This window comes from Coregonus clupeaformis, chromosome 4, assembly GCF_020615455.1.
Source record: "Coregonus clupeaformis isolate EN_2021a chromosome 4, ASM2061545v1, whole genome shotgun sequence".
Classification (NCBI taxonomy): Eukaryota; Metazoa; Chordata; class Actinopteri; order Salmoniformes; family Salmonidae; genus Coregonus; species Coregonus clupeaformis.
The window spans coordinates 6626443-6647405 of NC_059195.1; the positions used below are offsets into that span (position 1 = coordinate 6626443).

The 20963-nt window shown below is 40.2% G+C and overlaps 1 protein-coding gene across 2 annotated transcripts in view; it reads left to right on the plus strand.

Annotated features, from left to right (window-relative positions):
- LOC121550489 (inactive dipeptidyl peptidase 10) overlaps positions 1 to 20963 on the plus strand; it is a 382617-nt gene that overhangs the window by 353621 nt on the left and 8033 nt on the right. For both annotated transcript variants that reach the window (XM_041862762.2, XM_041862770.2), the window contains exons 9-20: positions 4032 to 4186; positions 5810 to 5907; positions 6024 to 6147; positions 7781 to 7819; positions 8318 to 8425; positions 8861 to 8952; positions 13081 to 13128; positions 13630 to 13751; positions 18918 to 18962; positions 20118 to 20216; positions 20313 to 20382; positions 20591 to 20785. In XM_041862762.2, the coding sequence (XP_041718696.1) occupies positions 4032 to 4186; positions 5810 to 5907; positions 6024 to 6147; positions 7781 to 7819; positions 8318 to 8425; positions 8861 to 8952; positions 13081 to 13128; positions 13630 to 13751; positions 18918 to 18962; positions 20118 to 20216; positions 20313 to 20382; positions 20591 to 20785 (1195 nt within the window). The remainder of the gene's footprint in view (positions 1 to 4031; positions 4187 to 5809; positions 5908 to 6023; positions 6148 to 7780; positions 7820 to 8317; positions 8426 to 8860; positions 8953 to 13080; positions 13129 to 13629; positions 13752 to 18917; positions 18963 to 20117; positions 20217 to 20312; positions 20383 to 20590; positions 20786 to 20963) is intronic.

Genomic DNA, 20963 nt, shown 5'->3' on the forward strand with positions numbered 1-20963 from the left:
ACTGTAAGACTGAAGTAATTTTAGAAATGTGGCAGGTGTTCACCAAAGTTGCCATCACTGTCACAATTCCTATGGAGAAAATTTAGAAATGTTGCAATATGATTAGTATTAGTATGGAATATTTGTGACAGTTTATTTAAAAGTGTGGGCAGGAGATTTTGCTAACACCTACATGCAACACAGTGGAGGCTGCTGAGGGGCGAACAGCTCATAATAATGGCATGAACGGCGCAAATGGAATGGCATCAAACACCTGGAAACCATGAGTTTGATGTATTTGATACCATTCCACTGATTCCACTCCAGTCATTACCACGACCCCGTTCTCCCCAATTTAAGTCCCACCAACCTCCTGTGATGAAATACAACATCTAACATTTGAAAACTCTGGTATCATAAAAGCACATAGTATTAATATGGAATTTTTGTGACTGTTTATTTAGAAGTGTGGGTGGAAAGGCTTGCTTACACCTACTCATGTAACACAACGTCAAACATTTGCGAACACTAGTTTCATGGAAACATTATTATCATGATACCTTGTGTAATGTTCTCCATAGCTACAGTATTGCCAATATAAGTTAATGTATACTGAAAAATATATAAATGCAACATGGAACAATTTCAAAGATTTTACTGAGTTACAGTTCATAGAAGGAAATAAGTCAATTGAAATAAATAAATTAGGCCCTAAATTATGGATTTCACATGACTGGGCAGGGGCCCACCCACTTGGGAGCCAGGCCCAGCCAATCAGAATTAGTTTTTCCCCACCAATGGGCTTTATTACAGACAGAAATACTCCTCAGTTTCATCAGCTGTCCGGGTGGCTGGTCTCAGACGATCCCGCAGGTGAAGAAGCCGGATGTGGAGGTCCTGGGCTGGCGTGGTTACACGTGGTCTGCGGTTGTGAGGCCGGTTGGATGTACTGCCAAATTCTCTAAAACGACGTTGGAGGCGGCTTATGGTAGAGGAACATTCAATTCTCTGACAACAGCTCTGGTGGAAATTCCTGTAGTCAGCATGCCAATTGCACATTCCCTCAAAACTTGAGACATCTGTGGCATTGTGTTGTGGGATAAAACTGCACATTTTAGAGTGGCCTTTTATTGTCCCCAGCACAAGATACACCTGTGTAATGATCATGCTGTTTAATCAGCTTCTTGATATGCCACACCTGTCAGGTGGATGGATTATCTTGGCAAAGGAGAAATGCACACTAACTGGGATGGAAACAAATTTGTGCACATAATTTGAGAGAAATAAGCTTTTTGTGCGTATGGAAAATGTCCGGGATCTTTTATTTCAGCTTATGAAACATGGGATCAACACTTTACATGTTGCATTAACATTTCTGTTCAGTATACATGATTTTCATGGTAATATGACAGTCTCTATGACAACCTGTCATTCCTTAGTTTGTCTACTTTGAACTTTGTGACAATGTGAAATAACATGTTAATGTCTCTCCCGCTTTCTCTCGGTCTCTCTCTCTCTCTCTTCTCTCTCTCTCTCTCTCTCTCTCTCTCTCTCTCTCTCTCTCTCTCTCTCTCTCTCTCTCTCTCTCTCTCTCTCTCTCTCTCTCTCTCTCTCTCTCTCTCTCTCTCTCTCTCTCTCTCTCTCTCTCTCTCTCTCTCTCTCTCTCTCTCTCTCTCTCTCTCTCTCTCTCTCTCTCTCTCTCTTTCTCTCTCTCTCTCTCTGTGCGAGCATCTATTTTGAGATGCAAATGACTCCTAATCAGACCTAATTAACATCTCAATTGTCTGACATTACATTGCCACAGACCGTTAAGTACTGTTAACTGCACTCGAACATCATGCTTGAGTTGTCGTAATACTTTAGTGCTCTCTATATTTTTTACGCACACTATCGGCATATGGCCTTCTCATATGGAACAGTACAGATGGAAACTTCAGGAAAAATTATAATATCAACTATTATCTCAAGGTGTTTTCACCCTACATTTCCATATGCAGCATTTACCGTGAATGAGGGAACGTTGCCTTTACATTTAAACTGTGCTATAATGTGGATCTTACGCAATACTTCTGTGATACGGATTTAGTCCAGCCCTAACACTACCATATGGCCATTTTGTTGGAGAATACAGTGCCTTCTAAAAGTATTCACACCCCTTGACTTTGTCTGCATTTTGTTCTGTTACAGCCTGAATTTAAAATGGATTAAACTGGGATTTTGTTACACACAATGCCCCATAATGTCAAAGTGGAATTATGTTTTTCAGAATGTTCACTAATTAATTAAAAGTGAAAAGCTGAAATGTCTTGAGTCAGTAAGTATTCAACCCCTTTGTTATGGCAAGCCTAAATAAGTTCACTAGCAAAAATGTGCTTAACAAGTCACATAATAAATTGCATGAACTCTGTGTGCAATAATAGTGCTTAACATGATTTTTGAATGACTACCTCATCTCTGTACCGCACACATACAATTATCTGTAAGGTCCCTCAGTCGAGCAGTGAATTTCAAACACAGATTCAACCACAAAGACCAGGGAGGTTTTCCAATTCCTTGCAAAGAAGGGCACCTACAGTGGGGGAAAAAAGTATTTAGTCAGCCACCAATTGTGCAAGTTCTCCCACTTAAAAAGATGAGAGAGGCCTGTAATTTTCATCATAGGTACACGTCAACTATGACAGACAAATTGAGAGAAAAAAATCCAGAAAATCACATTGTAGGATTTTTTATGAATTTATTTGCAAATTATGGTGGAAAATAAGTATTCCCTGTTCACCCACGACTGCGTGGCCAAGCACGATTCCAATACCATCATTACATTTGCTGACGACACAACAGTGGTAGGCCTGATCACCGACAACGATAGGGAGGAGGTCATAGACCTGGCAGTGGGGTGCCAGGACAACAACCTCTCCCTCAACATAAGCAAGACAAAGGAGCTGAACGTGGACTAGAGTAAAAGGAGGGCCGAACAAGCCCCCATTCACATCAACGGGACTGTAGTGGAGTGGGTTGAGAGTTTCAAGTTCCTTGGTGTCTATATCACCAACAAACTATCATGGTCCAAACACACCAAGAAAGTTGTGAAGAGGGCACGACAATGCCTTTTCCCCCTCAGGAGATTGAAAAGATTTGGCATGAGTCCCCAGATCCTCATAAAGTTCTACAGCTGCATCATCGAGAGCATCTTGACTGGTTGCATCACCACCTGGTATGGCAACTGCTCGGCATCCGACCGTAAGGCGCTACAGAGGGTAGTGCATACGGCCCAATACATCACTGGGGCCAAGCTTCCTGCCATCCAGGACCTATATACTAGGCACAGAGGAAGGCCCCAAAAATTGTCAAAGACTCCAGTCACCCAAGTCATAAAACTGTTTTCTCTGGTACCGGAGTGCCAAGTCTAGGTCCAAAAGGCTCCTTAACGGCTTCTACCCCCAAGCCATAAGACTGCTGAACAATTAATGAAATGGCCACCCAGACTATTTACATTGAAAATAATTTTGGCCAAATGTTGCACAATCCAGGTGTGGAAAACTCTTAGAGACTTACCCTGAAAGACTCACAGCTGTAATCGCTGCCAAATGTGCTTCTACAAAGTATTTTACATTTTAGCAGACACTCTTATCCAGAGTGACTTACATGAGCAATTAGGGTTAAGTGCCTTGCTCAAGGGCACATCGACAGATTTTTCACCTAGTCGGCTCGGGGATTAGAACAAGCGACCATTCGGTTACTGGCACAATGCTCTTAACCACTAAGCTACCTGCCGACTCAGGGGTGTGAATAATTATGTAAATGAGATATTTCTGTATAAAAAAATAAATGAAATGCAAACATTTCTAAAAACATGTTTTCACTTTGTCATTATTGTGTGTGTGTGTGTGTAGATGGGTGAGAAAAACATAATATTTAATCAATTTTGAATTCAGGCTGTAACACAATTTATTTTGGAATAAGTCAAGGGGTATGAATACTTTCTGAAGGTACTGTATATCATTTTCTAGAGATCTGCAATGTATTTCCTATGTATTCCTTGTGCCTCTTTATAGAGGAGATTCTCCAGTCCCATATAGCACACTGGTGGTCACCGGATGGAGAGAGGTTGGCCTTCCTGGTCCTCAATGACACTCTGGTGCCCAATATGGCCCTTCCTCGCTTCACTGGCGCTTCATACCCCAAAGGAAAGCAATACCCCTACCCTAAGGTAAGCAATAGCCTTAACCTGAGATGATGTACAGTACATTGTCTGCTGCCACCCACCTATCTAGCTTCGATTGGTGGAATGAAACAAATTGGCCTAACTCTGACTAATCTGAGATTACAGTGAGATTAATTATATCTCTTGTCATTCAATCAAAACCACAAACTGGGTTTCGGGAGTAAGACAAATCAACATTCCTCTTGAGCTTTTAGAAATAAATCACACTTAAATGTACTTGAGTTATTTACAGTTTAAAACAACAAAACCCATTAGCGTATCACTATAATTTTAAACTTCGATCAAGCAGCGATGAAACAATGTTCTTTCGCCTAACCCCTGGAACTCATGGTCACCATCCTGATTGAATAAGACCCACAGCATGTCTGTACTTCAAGGTACAGGAAGATCCATCCAAACAGTGTCCCTTTCCTGCAGCAATTAAGACTAAAACTCCCCACCAGATGTCTGTTGTTCCCCCAGTCCTGTGTGTGTCCCAATTTATACCCTTTTCCCTATATAGTGCACTACTTTTGACCAGGGGCCTATGGGTACCAGTAATGCAATATAAAAGGAATAGGGTACCGTTTGGGACGCAAACCCTGTGTCCTCTGTTTCTATAGTGATATTTAGAAAACTGAGGATACATAAGCGATCCCTCTTCCTGCTTTAGGTCAGCCTCTCGCAACACAGCACTGTGGGCCAGTGTGAGGCCAATCCGGCCATGTGTTCTTGGCCCAAGGTTAAACTAGAAGTGGCAGAATCCATACCAAGGGTGAGAACCAGTAGAGCTTGGCATATGGCATTTAGGCTTGAGTGCCAACAGTGAATGTGACACTGAATGTAGAAAAAGCACTGCTACACTATTAGGGAGGATTAGCATTAGAAAAGGTCAATAGGATACTGTGCTATAGCAGTGCCTATAAGAGGACTATTCAGTCTCTATGGGGGCTTAGACAGGCTTTGGTTCATATCTTCATGCATTGTTCAAGGCCAACCTTTGTGATTCTTATTCGTATTTAAACATGGTTAGGCTAAATACAGTGCTGCGTGTAAATTAGGTGATAACTTTAGTCATGCTGTTTTTCTCATTTTGTTTCATAACCATGAACATTTGTATCACCATTAGATAAAAATAGGTCATGTTATGCGTTGTAATGTGTAAAGACATATCTATTATTCATTGTTAGGACATGTGTTCAATGATTCTAATGTGTTATTATTATTTTTCATTGTTAGGGCATGTGTTCAATGATTCTAATGTGTTATTATTATTATTATTCATTGTTAGGGCATGTGTTCAATGATTCTAATGCATTATTATTATTATTCATTGTTAGGGCATGTGTTCAAATATTCTAATGTGTTATTATTATTATTCATTGTTAGGGCATGTGTTCAATGATTCTAATGTGTTATTATTATCATCCATTGTTTGGGGATGTTTTGAAGTTGTTTGTTTATGTTGGTAGCTACATATACAGTATAATATTGCTCTACATAACTACAATGTAATTATTCAATTATTTGTTTAGTTGATATAGTGATTGGTTTCGTGTGGTGTTTTTAATCTGTGATTCATAATGTGTAATGGTGCTACAATATCTAAAAGACTGACTCTGTTTTCAGGCTGGCCAACCCAACCCCACAGTGAAGTTATACGTGGTGAATCTGTACGGGCCGACACACACACAGGAGCTCACACCACCAGACAGCCTCAAACTAAGGTGTGATTTACTGCCTGGAATAATTCAAACAAATCTTGGGAAGTTCACTATTTGGAGAGACAAGGTCATGGTACATGTTGAAGATAATAACAACTTCTGTCCGTTCTCTCTCGTAGGGAGCACTATGTGGCCATGGTCAATTGGATCAGTAAAACCAAGACGACGGTCAGGTGGATGAACCGTGCCCAGAATGTGTCCATCCTGACCGTGTGTGAGACCACCACGGGGGCCTGTGTTAAGGTGAGAGGCATGCTGGGTAGGGGGTGGGGGGCTTGGTAATGTTGAGACTAGGTCACACTCCCCCTGGGGGGGTCATTCAGTTATTGAGTCAGTGGGAGGACAGAGCAGACAATGCATTGACTTTATTACTGCTACAGTATGCTACCAAAGGGAAAGAGATTGTTGACTCGAATGCCTCATCTGACAGTACTTTATCAGCTGTTCTGCTGTTTTTGTGTGCTTTTTACTATGCATGCTGAAGGGCACTTGTGGAGGGGTGTACAGTATGTTAATGCACTTTTTCTTATTCTGTTTATCCACCACTTTGAATACAAATATTATCTTGTGGCATTTATCAGATAAACACACACTATAAGTCATATTAATTATTATATTACTTTCAACTGGGAAGCCTTTATTGAATGATCATCTCAGCAAACTGTTTTCATTAAGTAAATATTTATTCTTCCCACTATTTGTTTTGATGGCAATGATTGCACAGTGTTATTATAAGCTGTGTCTGGAAAAGTGCAGAGCTGTGGTCCCCGTGTGGGGAAACATGGGAGTCTATGGGACACGGTCCAGTTCGACTGTCCCAAGGTCAGGCCCCACAGACAGCTGGACCATAAACAAACAGACGCTTCAGCCAAGGAGCGGCTCCGCCTGGGTGCAGACTCAATTTGTCTGCCAAGGCTTTTGTCCTTAAATTAAAGAGCACAGATTCCGGATTTCCCCATTGGCATTTTAACCCTAAAAGCACAAACAGGGGGTCAAAAAAATGTCTAAACCTTTTTTTTATACTCGGTCAAGCAAGTTGTTACTTGTAACAAAAAACCCTACATTTATCTGGATTTTTGTGTTAATATGGAGTAATGAAACATAATCCGTCTTTTGTATTCTAGCGATGCGCGCTAGAATGAAAATTGGCTGAAAATGCGGAATCAATACTAAACTTTGTGAAAAAAGCACCAAATGTAAAAAATGTTAATACATATTTAGCTTTCGGTCTATTTCTCTAGAACAAGTTGAGAGTCTCATCTTTCAGATGCAATTGGAACTGAGTTGATTGCCCATAGCGTTCCAAAGTTAGAGCTAAACGTCTGATGGCACCATATTGTCTAAATCGAACATATCGGTGGACATTTTAGGTCCTACCGGTATCTCAGATTAGCTCAATTGCCAATTTATCAGCCTCTGAGCATCACAGAAACACAACACGTTGAATAAATAACAGACAAATGTTCATAACAAGTGGCTGTGGATGAAATTGATCAAAATATCTGTTAAAAATAACATTTGACTATAAATGTATGACAATTTTTTTATGTATTCTTATTTTGGGGAATTTAAACTATTTACTTATGTTAAAAATTGTTAATAAAATATTAAGCGTTAGAGTTTGACAGAAAGGGGGGGATACCCCTTTTGGTACTTTTAGGGGTTGAAATATGTTGGTGCTTTTAGAGTTAAAGTATTGGGGAAGAAAGTGAATTGAGTGATTTTGAAGGACTTTGGGCTGTCTTTTTGGGATGCTTAATTCCAACCAGGCTCCACAGCTATTCAGGTTTTCTGAAGTAGGTTGGGATGTAATATGGGACATATTATAAATCGGGACATAATATTAACTGTTAACATTTTGGCCTTTCTATTTCAGAGGCATGAGGAGGCCTCAGAGCTCTGGCTTTCAAAACAGGTAAAAAATCTTTACTTCTGTAAAGTCAGTCATGGTCAAACCTATCAAATCAAAGTTCCATTCAATCTTATTCAATAGATCTTTATTGTGCACTCATAGTAGTGAATGGCCTAAATTGCCATTACACTTGTACCGATGTAGGATCTTAATTTGATGACTCTTTTGTTGCTGAGAATTTTCCTGCACAGCAGGAACTGCAAACTTTTAGTGCATTTGAGTTTAAAAAATGCTTCTAAAGTTTGTAATTTCACTTAGAAATGTCAGACTTGATTTGCCCTAACGGAAAATGTATCAATCCCTACAGAAAATACCATGAATTATAATCCACATAATAATTCATATTTCCTTTTGCTGCAGGATTATTTTCCTGCTGTAGCAAACTGGCTTAAATTATGATCTTACATCTGTATATTACTAGTGTATTTTACACAATCTGTGATCATGTAATGACGTCATAACACTAGAAAAAAAAATGTGTTGCTGTGTTTGTTTCGGCAGAACCAGGAACCAGTGTTCTCCAGGGACGGCAGCATATTCTTCCTGACGGTGCCCGTCAAGCAAGGCGGGCGTGGAGAGTTCCATCACATCGCCATGTTCACCACACAGGTATTAGGGTCATGTCGCCATGGTTACATCACTGATGAGGGTCACTCATGTCACCATGGTTACCTCTCAAAGTGTTCTGTTACCATAGTTTCCACCGGGGTGAGGGTAATATTTCCATGGTTACATCACAAGTGAGGGTTATTACTGTGTGCCCATAGTGGTTAGCATCATCTCTCAATGGCCACTGTACTTTTTTGCAAATGTATTATGTGATGACTCAATGAAAGTGGCTTCAACGACATCAAATTGCAAACCTTGCTAGTGACCATAGCTACAGTACTGAGGACGACTTCCAGACAAACAATGATTATGATGATGATGATCTTGATGAGGATGATGTGATGACTGAAAACAGGAAGGCTTTTTTAAAATAGATATTGTAGATCACTCTCATAATAGCTTATTTCCTGTTTCTTGTCTCCTTCCTTCCTCCAGTTCAGAGCAGATCAAAATGAGGTCCGCCATCTAACATCAGGGAACTGGGAAGTAACTAAGATCCTGGCCTATGATGAGAGCAACGACAACATGTGAGTGTCTCTTCTGAACTGTGCATAATAAATCAATAATGAGGATTCAGGTATTTAGCATATACAGTGAGGTACAAAAGTATTTGGACAGTGACACTTTTTTTTGCTTTGGCTCTGTACTCCAGCACTTTGGATTTGAAATAATGCAATGACTATGATTAAAGTGCGGACTGTCAGCTTAAATTTGAGGCTATTTTCATCCATATTGGGTGAACTGTTTAGAAATTACAGCACTCTTTGTACATAGTCCCCCCATTTAATGGAATCAAAAGTACTTATGTGTATTAAAGTAGTCAAAAGTTTAATATTTTTGTCCCCATATTCCTAACACGCAATGACTACATCAAGCTTGTGACTCTACAAACTTGTTGCAGTTTGTTTTGGTTATTTTTCAGATTATTTTGTGCCCAATAGAAATTAATGGTAAATAATGTATTGTGTCATTTTGAAGTCACTTTACTTGTAAATAAGAACAGAATATGTTTCTGAATCAGTGAAGGCTCCTCAGAGGAGGAAGGGAAGGACCATCCTCCTCAGTGAATTTCATTTTTTTTAAATGGTAAAACATTGAAAAAGTTATCCTTTTTAGATAAAACTATACTAAATATATTCACGTCACCAACACTGTTTAGCAATTAAGGTCTACAGTAGCCTCAACAGCACTCTGTAGGGTAACACCATGGTGTACCCGGAGGACAACTAGCTTCCATCCTCCTCTTGGTACATTGATTTCAATACAAAACCTAGGAGGTTCTTGGTTTTCACCCCCTTCCATAGACTTACACAGTAATTATGACAACTTCTGGAGGACGTCCTCCAACCTATCAGGGCTCTTGCAGCATGAACTGACATGTTGTCCACCCAATCAAAGGATCAGAAATTAATCTAGTACTGAACGCATAAACTACAGCTAGCTAGCACTGCAGTGCATAAAATGTGGTGAGTAGTTGACTCAAAGAGAGAGAAAGACAATAGTTTAACAATTTTCAACAAATTAATTTCTTCAGAAATGAAGGAGAAGCAAGAGAGAGAGAGAGAGAGAGAGAGAGTGTGTCATTTTTTTTCACTTTAAGTTTCTCTTACTTAGCTAGCAAATGCAGCTGGCTAGTTTAGTTTCTCAAACACCTGGCTCAAACAGAGGGATGCTATGTTAGCTAGCTGGCTGTGACTAATCAACACAACACTGGAACTCTTCCAAGTCAAGGTAAGCTTTTGGTTTAACTAATTTATTGCCACCGGTGCCCGCCGTTGTAACTGCTTACTGACTATACACTGTAACGTTACTGCATGATTGTAGCGTGTTTACTGACGCATTAGTTCTATTAGCTATGTTGACTATGACGTTACTTTAGCTACTATAGGGACAACGATATAGGCTGTGTGTAGCGGTTATGACATGGTTATGACATGATACACAAAAAAAAATGTATGCACGCATGACTGTAAGTCGCTTTGGATAAAAGCGTCTGCTAAATGGCATATTATTATTATTATTATTATTATTGTTTGGCTTGGAAAGGTTTCTTCGCCTGGTCACATACAGCTGATGTGTTGTTCATTGAGGTCCACAAACTAAGGGAAAAGGTGACGGGAGGAGAGTGCATAGAGGCGAGAAGGAATACAACGTGGCTGCTATGAAAGTGAACTGTGTTTATGCGTGATCAGGGGTGTTTTCATTACGCTGATTCTGTTGAAAAACGTTTCTTGAACGGAAGCAAACAAAACGGGGATAAAAATACCTGAATTTGTCCAATAGAAACTCTCGTTTGCAACTGTTGGACTAATGATTACACCCTAGATAAGCTAGATGCAGACAAGAGTGTGCAAGGCGGTATTGAATGTGTCACTGTCTGTCCATGTGTCACTGTCTGTCATCTCACATTTTTCTCGACCTGTGTGCGTTGTAAACTTTCATTCATAGGCTAGGTTATAGCAACGTCATGATGGGTATAGAGAAAATTAGAGTATCATGTAGTAGCCTAAACATATAGATGTTACATTGAACTGGGTTAATGGAATATGAATGACAGTCATCCAACATGCTGTAATAGAAGTAAGGCCATGCTCATAAAAAAATATGTGTCCTCCCTCATCATAAACGGCACTGATCGCCACTGTTCTGAATAATTCTACATTAATGTGGATGCTACCATGATTACGGATAATCCTGAATGAAACGTGAATAATAATGAATGAGAAAGGTACAGCGGCACAAAGATCATACCCCCAAGACATGCTAACCTCTCACCATTACCAATAACAAGGGAGGTTAGCATTTTGGGGGGGTATGATATTTATGCCTCTAACTTTTTACATCATCATGATGATGTGGCCGGTGACACTTTGCTTCTTGAAAGTCCAATATCTTGACAACTTGACTGCTGACATGCAAAACATTTTGGGACTGTATCATCAGTGGACTAATGAAAACAATACCAAAATATGTTCCCTTTAACCTCATAGTCATTGTATATTTTTCAAATCCAAAGTGGTGGAGTACAGAGACAAAACAACAAAACATTTGTTGGTAACACATGTTTTGGATAGTCCATCTGTAGATGCTCTACTGACTATCTACAGACTATCAGTAACATTTCAACTAACTATCTACTAACCCTAACCTTAGTCCTAACCTTAACCCTTATCCTAACCCCTAAACTTAACCCTTACCCTAACCCTTATTCTAAACCTAACCCTAACCGTGAATCTGGCAAGCAGTTTCTTATCAACAGATAATTTTTTGATAGTATGATCATCTGTAGAGCATCTACTGATGGACTATCCGAACTATCCAAATAAAGTGTGACCAATGTGTCACTGTCTAAATACTTTTGGACCTCACTGTGTATTAGTCTTATATGGATAGGTGACAGACAGTTGGGCATCTGGAGCTATGTTGATATGAGTCCCATATGCAATAATGCCTGCATCGACTATAAAATGACATTCATCATAATTCATCACATTTCTCATCAGTTCTTGACACAAAGGTATCTCGTACATATGCAGAAGCTAGTCTGGTCGACAGATCACATTATATGCATGTATGGACTGATGAATGAATGCTGTAGAGGAGTTGATGACAGCAGAAACATACAAAAAAAATTGTTATCACAGTGAACTTGATTGTACACTCCACTGGCTTCCAGTTGAAGCCCACATCGCTACAAGACCATGGTGCTTGCCTACGGAGCTGTGAGGGGAACGGCACCTCCGTACCTTCAGGCTCTGATCAGTCCCTACACCCAAACGAGGGCATTGCGTTCATCCACCTCTGGCCTGCTGGCCCCCCTACCTCTGCGGAAGCACAGTTCCCGCTCAGCCCAGTCAAAACTGTTCGCTGCTCTGGCACCCCAATGGTGGAACAAGCTCCCTCACGACGCCAGGACAGCGGAGTCACTCACCACCTTCCGGAGACACTTGAAACCCCACCTCTTTAAGGAATACCTGGGATAGGATAAAAGTAATCCTTCTACCCTCCCCCTACCCCACCCCCCCCCCCAAAAAAAAAATGTTTTATATATATATTTTATATATTGTAAAGTGGTTGTCCCACTGGCTATCATAAGGTGAATGCAGCAATTTGTAAGTCGCTCTGGATAAGAGCGTCTGCTAAATGACTAAAATGTAAATGTAAATGTATGTTATGAGGGGCTTTGTGTCATTACTCTTGTAAGAGTTGTGGTGTCAGGTACATTCCAAATCAAATTCTCAGACCAATGTAACTGCAAATCACAGACCGCACACCATAGTGCATGGTGGGAAAAGGAGGCTTAAGAATTGACATTGCATCTTGCATCATAAAACATAGAACCTTGAGCGTGAAACTGTGAAGTACCTGTATTAGCATGTTATTGTAGCTTGATAGGCAGATTTTTCTCTTCTCAACTTGACACTAATAAACCTCATGCATATTGCCTCAAGACTGAATGTCATTTGCATTAATTTGCATATGAAGTATACAGACAAATGCTGCTTATTTGAAAGTATCAGGTTTATTTCTCATCTAAATATGACATGTTGCAGGCACAAAGCTCAGCTTGAGAGTGTATTTAAGGCATAACCTTGTTAGCAAAGGCCACCGGTTTTCTTTGAGACCCAATTAACTTGTTTGTTTTTTCTATACAGATATTTCCTCAGCACTGAAGGCTCACCGCGAAGAAGACAGCTTTTCAGGTGACTCATTTACCAACCTGTCATAAATCTTGTTTTTGACAGCTCCCCTTTGATTTACAGTCCCTCTCATCTCCTGTCATTTTCCTTCTGTGAAGAACAGTTCATAACAACAGTACACATCTGAGGTTTTGTACTTACAGAAATATAGAGACACTGATGTAAGATTGTGTACACTGGATGATACTTGTCTTATAAAGAGTATGGAGGTTGCACAGGCAAATTAGGTTATGATAATACAAAATTTCAACAAACCATTTCCAAATTCAGCTGCTCTTTTGATAAGGCAGAATCAGCTTAATTACATTTAAAATGCTTTCAGGTGAACCAATGACGTGAAACTCCCAACCTCAACATTGCTTGTCTCCTCATTTCTGTAGAGTGTAAATATAATGTGCCAACTGCAAACACCACAGGTGCTAGATACTCTATAGGCCTGTTCTTTAGGGTTTGCAGTGGATGTTAAAACGGTCGCCTAATCTTCCGTCTTCCCCTTCCTTTCAGTGTGAAGACTGTGGGGTTGTTCCCTCGACACTGTCTGACGTGTGAGCTAAATAAGGCCCACTGTCTGTTCTTCAATGCTGAGATAAGCCCCAGTGATCAGCATATCATCCTCCACTGTAAAGGTAAGCTAGCCAAGCTAAATGCTGAGTTAGCTAAATGCTAACTCAGTGCATTGGATTCCACTCTCTACCACCAAGATAGCACTAGCAGGCCAATGCAAAGTAAACATGTCATTTTACACTGTAAAAGTTAGTCAGCTAAGCTAAATTCTAACACAAGCAGTGCATCATTCTGAAGGCTAATATTGATATACATGCTAGCACCCCTCATCTGTCTTTGTTGAAGCCAGATACATATTGATAGAGTTTAGAAAACCAAAGCATCAACTTTCTTTGAGAGGTAATTTAAAGACATTAGGGACCAATTTCAACCAGCCATTCATTATTCTAAACTGTGAAGGTATGCCTGCTAGGCCATTTGTTAAACCCAACCAATGCATCATCCGCTTAGACTTAGATTCATGATCAGAGATACAGTACATCTAAGATAAATTATAAGATCCAGCCAAAGTACATCATTCCCTCTAACTGCTCACTATTTCCCTGTAAGGTATATCATATGCTGTCATAGAATAGCCAATCCAACAAAAACCAATTTGATATAAGGATAGTAATGCTAAAAGATAACACAACCGGCTCCTAATCATACACTGAAGAGATATGTTAGAGACACAACCAGTATGTCATTTTATACTAGGGATATACAGTGGGGAAAAAAGTATTTAGTCAGCCACCAATTGTGCAAGTTCTCCCACTTAAAAAGATGAGAGAGGCCTGTAATTTTCATCATAGGTACACGTCAACTATGACAGACAAATTGAGGAAAAAAAATCCAGAAAATCACATTGTAGGATTTTTTATGAATTTATTTGCAAATTATGGTGGAAAATAAGTATTTGGTCACCTACAAACAAGCAAGATTTCTGGCTCTCACAGACCTGTAACTTCTTCTTTAAGAGGCTCCTCTGTCCTCCACTCGTTACCTGTATTAATGGCACCTGTTTGAACTTGTTATCAGTATAAAAGACACCTGTCCACAACCTCAAACAGTCACACTCCAAACTCCACTATGGCCAAGACCAAAGAGCTGTCAAAGGACACCAGAAACAAAATTGTAGACCTGCACCAGGCTGGGAAGACTGAATCTGCAATAGGTAAGCAGCTTGGTTTGAAGAAATCAACTGTGGGAGCAATTATTAGGAAATGGAAGACATACAAGACCACTGATAATCTCCCTCGATCTGGGGCTCCACGCAAGATCTCACCCCGTGGGGTCAAAATGATCACAAGAACGGTGAGCAAAAATCCCAGAACCACACGGGGGGGCCTAGTGAATGACCTGCAGAGAGCTGGGACCAAAGTAACAAAGCCTACCATCAGTAACATACTACGCCGCCAGGGACTCAAATCCTGCAGTGCCAGACGTGTCCCCCTGCTTAAGCCAGTACATGTCCAGGCCCATCTGAAGTTTGCTAGAGTGCATTTGGATGATCCAGAAGAGGATTGGGAGAATGTCATATGGTCAGATGAAACCAAAATAGAACTTTTTGGTAAAAACTAAACTCGTCGTGTTTGGAGGTCAAAGAATGCTGAGTTGCATCCAAAGAACACCATACCTACTGTGAAGCATGGGGGTGGAAACATCATGCTTTGGGGCTGTTTTTCTGCAAAGGGACCAGGACGACTGATCCGTGTAAAGGAAAGAATGAAGGGGGCCATGTATCGTGAGATTTTGAGTGAAAACCTCCTTCCATCAGCAAGGGCATTGAAGATGAAACGTGGCTGGGTCTTTCAGCATGACAATGATCCCAAACACACCGCCCGGGCAACGAAGGAGTGGCTTCGTAAGAAGCATTTCATGGTCCTGGAGTGGCCTAGCCAGTCTCCAGATCTCAACCCCATAGAAAATCTTTGGAGTGAGTTGAAAGTCTGTGTTGCCCAGCGACAGCCCCAAAACATCACTGCTCTAGAGGAGATCTGCATGGAGGAATGGGCCAAAATACCAGCAACAGTGTGTGAAAACCTTGTGAAGACTTACAGAAAACGTTTGACCTGTGTCATTGCCAACAAAGGGTATATAACAAAGTATTGAGAAACTTTTGTTATTGACCAAATACGTATTTTCCACCATAATTTGCAAATAAATTCATTAAAAATCCTACAATGTGATTTTCTGGAATCTTTTTTCTCATTTTGTCTGTCATAGTTGACGTGTACCTATGATGAAAATTACAGGCCTCTCTCATCTTTTTAAGTGGGAGAACTTGCACAATTGGTGGCTGACTAAATACTTTTTTCCCCCACTGTATATTATATATACTGTATATAGTGACAAAGCATATTCAGCACTCCATCTAACAAACTGTGCTAGGAGCAATAGTTATTTATGCAAATGTTTTTCCATTTCATTAAGGTATGACTTTGTCAAAAGTTTTAAACTGTTGTTCTCTTAAAGGAAAACTCCACCCAAAACTACTCATTCCTTTAATTTACAGTGTTAAATAACACTCATTTTTGTGAACAAATGTTTCATTTGCACAAATTATGTCAACAAGAAGTGCAACATTACAAATAATTTCAGAGATGTGAGATAATTAACTTCCTATCTGTAATATCATATAGCTTTGGAATCGTTACATTACGTACTTTCGGGGAAAATAGGCACATTTCTCAACATCTACACTGACTTTGAGAAGGGATTGCGTGACGATTAGTTTAGCAACTGCGTGACACAGCATGACAACGTGAACACGATTGGTCGACAGTCTGCTGGGTGGGGAGTTATGTGTTCCTTCATCCATTGGATTCCTATTTCCTTTCTATTATATATCTGGCAACGGCACCATGCATTGCACCCTGGACTAAAGAGGCAGACAAATAGGAAAAATGTGCTAGACCCTCCGTTAAATGAAACATTTCTCGAGGTAGGAATATCACAGAAATATGATCAATGGCTCATTCGAGAGAAAACATCCTCCCGAGTTATGACTCGGCCAGTATTGAAATTTGACATGTGTATGATATACGTTTTCGCCATCTAAAATCTTATTCCTATTAACTTCCAGTGTAGTGAGAGCGACTTCATCACAGTGCTACGTCATACCGGCCGGATTTCTGCCTGCTTGAATGCCAATAACTCAGATACACATAAAAACATGGAATGACACAGGAAATCGATAAAACATCACTCAGGAATGCACAAAAACAATATAACATTCAAAATGGGTGAACCTTTTCTTTAAAAGGCCAGAGACACATGTCATTGCCAGGGGGAGTTCTTGCAATGTGTGCTGGGAATTATCTCTTATTTGTGCGTGTAGAGTAAATTATCTTGTTGTGATGAAGTGTCTAATATGAAATAATATGAAAACTAACTTGAGAAACACCTTCCTAATATTGAGTTGCAGCCCCTTTCGCCATCCGAACAGCCTCAATTCATTGAGGCATGGACTCTACAAAGTGTCGAAAGAGTTCCACAGGGGTGCTGGCCCATGTTGACTCCAATGCTTCCCACAGTTGTGTCAAGTTGGCTGGAAGTGCTTTGGGTGGTGGACCATTCTTGATACACAGGAAACTGTTGAGTGTGAAAAACCCAGTAGCGTTGCAGTTCTTGACACACTTCAACTGGTGCGCCTGGCACATACTACCATACCCCGTTCAAAGGCACTTAAATATTTTGTCTTGCCCATTCACCCTCTGAATAGCACACATACACAATCCATGTATCAATTGTCTCAAGGCTTAAAAATCCTTCTTTAACATTTCTCCTCCCCTTCATCTACACTGATTGAAGTGGATTTAACATGTGGCATCAATAAGGGATCATACAGTAGCTTTCACCTGGATTCACCTGGTCATTCTATGTCATGGAAAGAGCAATGTTTTGTACACTCAGTGTATAGTTCCAATTTAGTCAACGATTTTGTGTCATTGGCCCTGTGAGTCACAACCCATTTGACAGATGTCAGGAGTTTGCCTTTGGCAATCTGTCATTATTGAACATTTAGTGTAGAAAGACTATCAAACAATTCCAAATAAGGAGCATAAAATAAAATGTGCCGCTCTGTTGTGTATAATTGCTTTAGGTGGTGTTATCGTGCCATGCGTAGCGCATTAAAAGGAGTTTATTGCCACCACGGTTGATTATTGTTTGGGTTTGTTTTAACCAAATGTGCTTACTGTATGCTTGGGTGCGTTTGTCTTGTGTACTATGAGTTAATGGACAAAATTTACCATCCTGTTTGTGAGCTATAAACACAATGCACATCATCTGAGGATAAGGCTAAATTCAATAAAAACCAAGCAGCTTGTCATGACCACTTTCCTCATTAAATGTATTAAAGCTAGTTAATTCCCTCCATTAAACGCAATGGATATCATTACCATTGTCGAGCAGGTACACAGATTCAAAACCATTTCTCTGTGTGACACAAGTGCCACAACGGCAGCCCTTTTCATTTGCTGAGTTTGCAATATCCTTGAGAGCCAATGCTCCTCAAATGTTTTAATGCTGCATTGTTGTGAATGATCTCTTATTATATTTTCTAATAAAAACAACAACCTTGTAAGGCATGATAAAACTCGCTCTAAGTGGTGAAAATGAAACTATGCTTCCTCTTCATTGATCCGTGTTGGGCTTTAATAGCCACATATGTTTACCATTCCTGGCAACAGTGTGTGGCTGTTAAATCACCATTACCTCGGCTAGTATTATTCAAATGGAAGGCCTAGCCTGAGTGAACAGATCTGATAGGTGCTGTATGAGTGATTTGTGGAGGGTTGGGACGCTGAGGTATCCGCTGTATCTTATTAACCTCAGATTGGGTGTCTTCCAATGGGCGCAGAATATAATTGACTTAATTTGAAAGGCCTGGGTTATTAGAAGCAGTTTGAATGACCTTTAACCACTGACTGTAATAGGTAAAGAAGGGGAGGTAACAGTGGTGACAGTGGTTGTGACAGCAGCTAGGGGATTGGAAAGGCTGCTGTATTGTATTTGTGACTATGCTACACTCCTTGAGACGTGCTATTTTTGTAACTCTCTATGTACAGATAGGATGCATTTGTATGTCTTACTCCTCTAACGTGTATTGCTTGGCGGAAACTGGTATTTTGTGAATTAAGCTTAAATTGTCGACTCATGTCACACAAATTTGTAAATCTTCAGCCATTCAAAGGATTTGAGGATACCGATTTCAAATCTTTTAATCCTTTATTTTTTTCTCGCAGGTCCCGGAGCACCCACTGTGATCTTACACAGCCTCAATAATGCCAGTAAGATGTCAACTTAATCTCTCTTAACGGATGGGCATGTCATAAACTGCTTAAAGGAGTTAGCGAGATAACTCGGAACGTTGGCGTTTTGCCAGAACCAACAAGTGTTGTAAAAATAAATAAAAAATAAGCTATTGCTCACTTTGTTCAAATATTGAAGATTTGCTGTCGAAAATACCAGCCCCCCTCTCACTGGTACCCTCGTTGTCTCTGATGCGAATCGACCCCCTGCTGTCTTAATTTCCTTATTTTCATTTACGCTGTCCATGTCTGGATATCTGTCAATGTTTTGTCTTGAATGTTAACAGCTGCAGTGGAAAAAATGCAATCAATTTGCCCAGGGTTATTTGGACAGACCTTCCAATCCACAGCTGAGAACTTCAGGGCTTTGGCAGTTTCATAATGAGATGCCTATTGATTTGGGGTTTCTATTGAAAATACTGGATGAATTCTTTCCCATTCAGTTTCCTCTCAGATGGCTGAAATGAAGGATACAATAGGCATTCATTTTGTAGTTGCATGTGGAGAAAATGGCAGGGGGGCTTCTTTTAAAAACCACCATTGACAAGCAGTTGTTGGTAAACATGAGATGTCTTTGGAGAAAGGAAAACATTCTGCATGCCAATGAGTCTGTTATTTGCGCTGCCAGCTGTGGCAAGCTCAATAGCACACCTACTCAATCGTATGCAGCAGACACTGATTATGTTACAGTGGTCAAACTCAGATGCAGGCAGCCCCTCCCAGGCTACATTAGTTGAAGTACAACGTTGAGTTCAAAATAATTCCCATCTGGCATCAGTGTTTGTGTGTTTTGATGATACCACAGTCATGTCTTTATGGTAGACCAACAAACATCTTATTCTGGGTTGGAAAATACAATGTATCTGGTCTTATGCGCCATTCAAAGGCTTGTTGTAAGGGCCAAACAATTGGCACTTGGTTGGTTATCAAGGACAGTGTTCAACTCTCCACTAAAATTCTAATTAAAAAGTGTGCCGGAAAGCCTTGAAGTTTATTTTTATTTCATTTCAGGCTTGAAAGAGAAGTCTTTATGCTTTATATAAGTCTAATATAATTCCACTTGCATCTTGCTAGGATAAGTGGCCCACATGGTGAACACTTCTAAAACTAATGCAACCTTGTCCCCCCTATTAGATTATTACATACTTGAGAACAACTCTTTACTGAAGGCAGCTTTAAAGGTCAAGAGGATTCAGGTCACGGATTTCAGAACAATCCAGATGGAACATTTTGGTAAGACCAATCATTTTGGCTAATGACAAATTTGTTCTGTCAGTTTCTATAGCTATTATTCTAAGGTTGTTGCTAATGGCTACTTTCTCTGCTCAGATCTGCCTTTGAAGATCTCTTACCCACCAGACTTTTCTGAATCGCGTCACTATGGCTTGCTATTGATAGTGTACGTATCTCCATCAGTATCTGTGCTCACTATTCATTTGTTTGAAGTGTTTTTATCTATGTATTCCCTATCTATTATGATTGATATTAACCCCATCGCGTGAGAGCCAGACTGTCGTTACAGTGCCCGTATTAGGATAGCCTCAACCAATGAGACTGTCCTAAGTGTCAACGCTGTTTAATTCTAACATTTATATTTATTCTTTCAGCGATGGCTCCCCCGGTGGCCAGGCAGTGAGCGACCGATTCGTTCTGGACTGGGACTCGGTTCTGGTCAGCTCGGATAACGTCATCGTGGCTCGTCTGGACGGCAGAGGGAGTGGCTTCCTGGGCCAGAGGGTTCTATATGAAGTCCACCAGCGTTTGGGAACCGTAGAGGTGCAGGATCAAATAACAGCTGTAGAGTATGTACTAGTTTGATCCCATTAAATCTAATGTAGTTTTAACTCTAGCTATAACAATAAGTCATTAGCCTTAGAATACATGCTAATTAAACAATCTGCTCACGTTTTCTATTTAGCTGAATTTGTCAAACAACCTTAAACAATATTTGGGAAGTGTATTCATATTTCTGTATTCTAT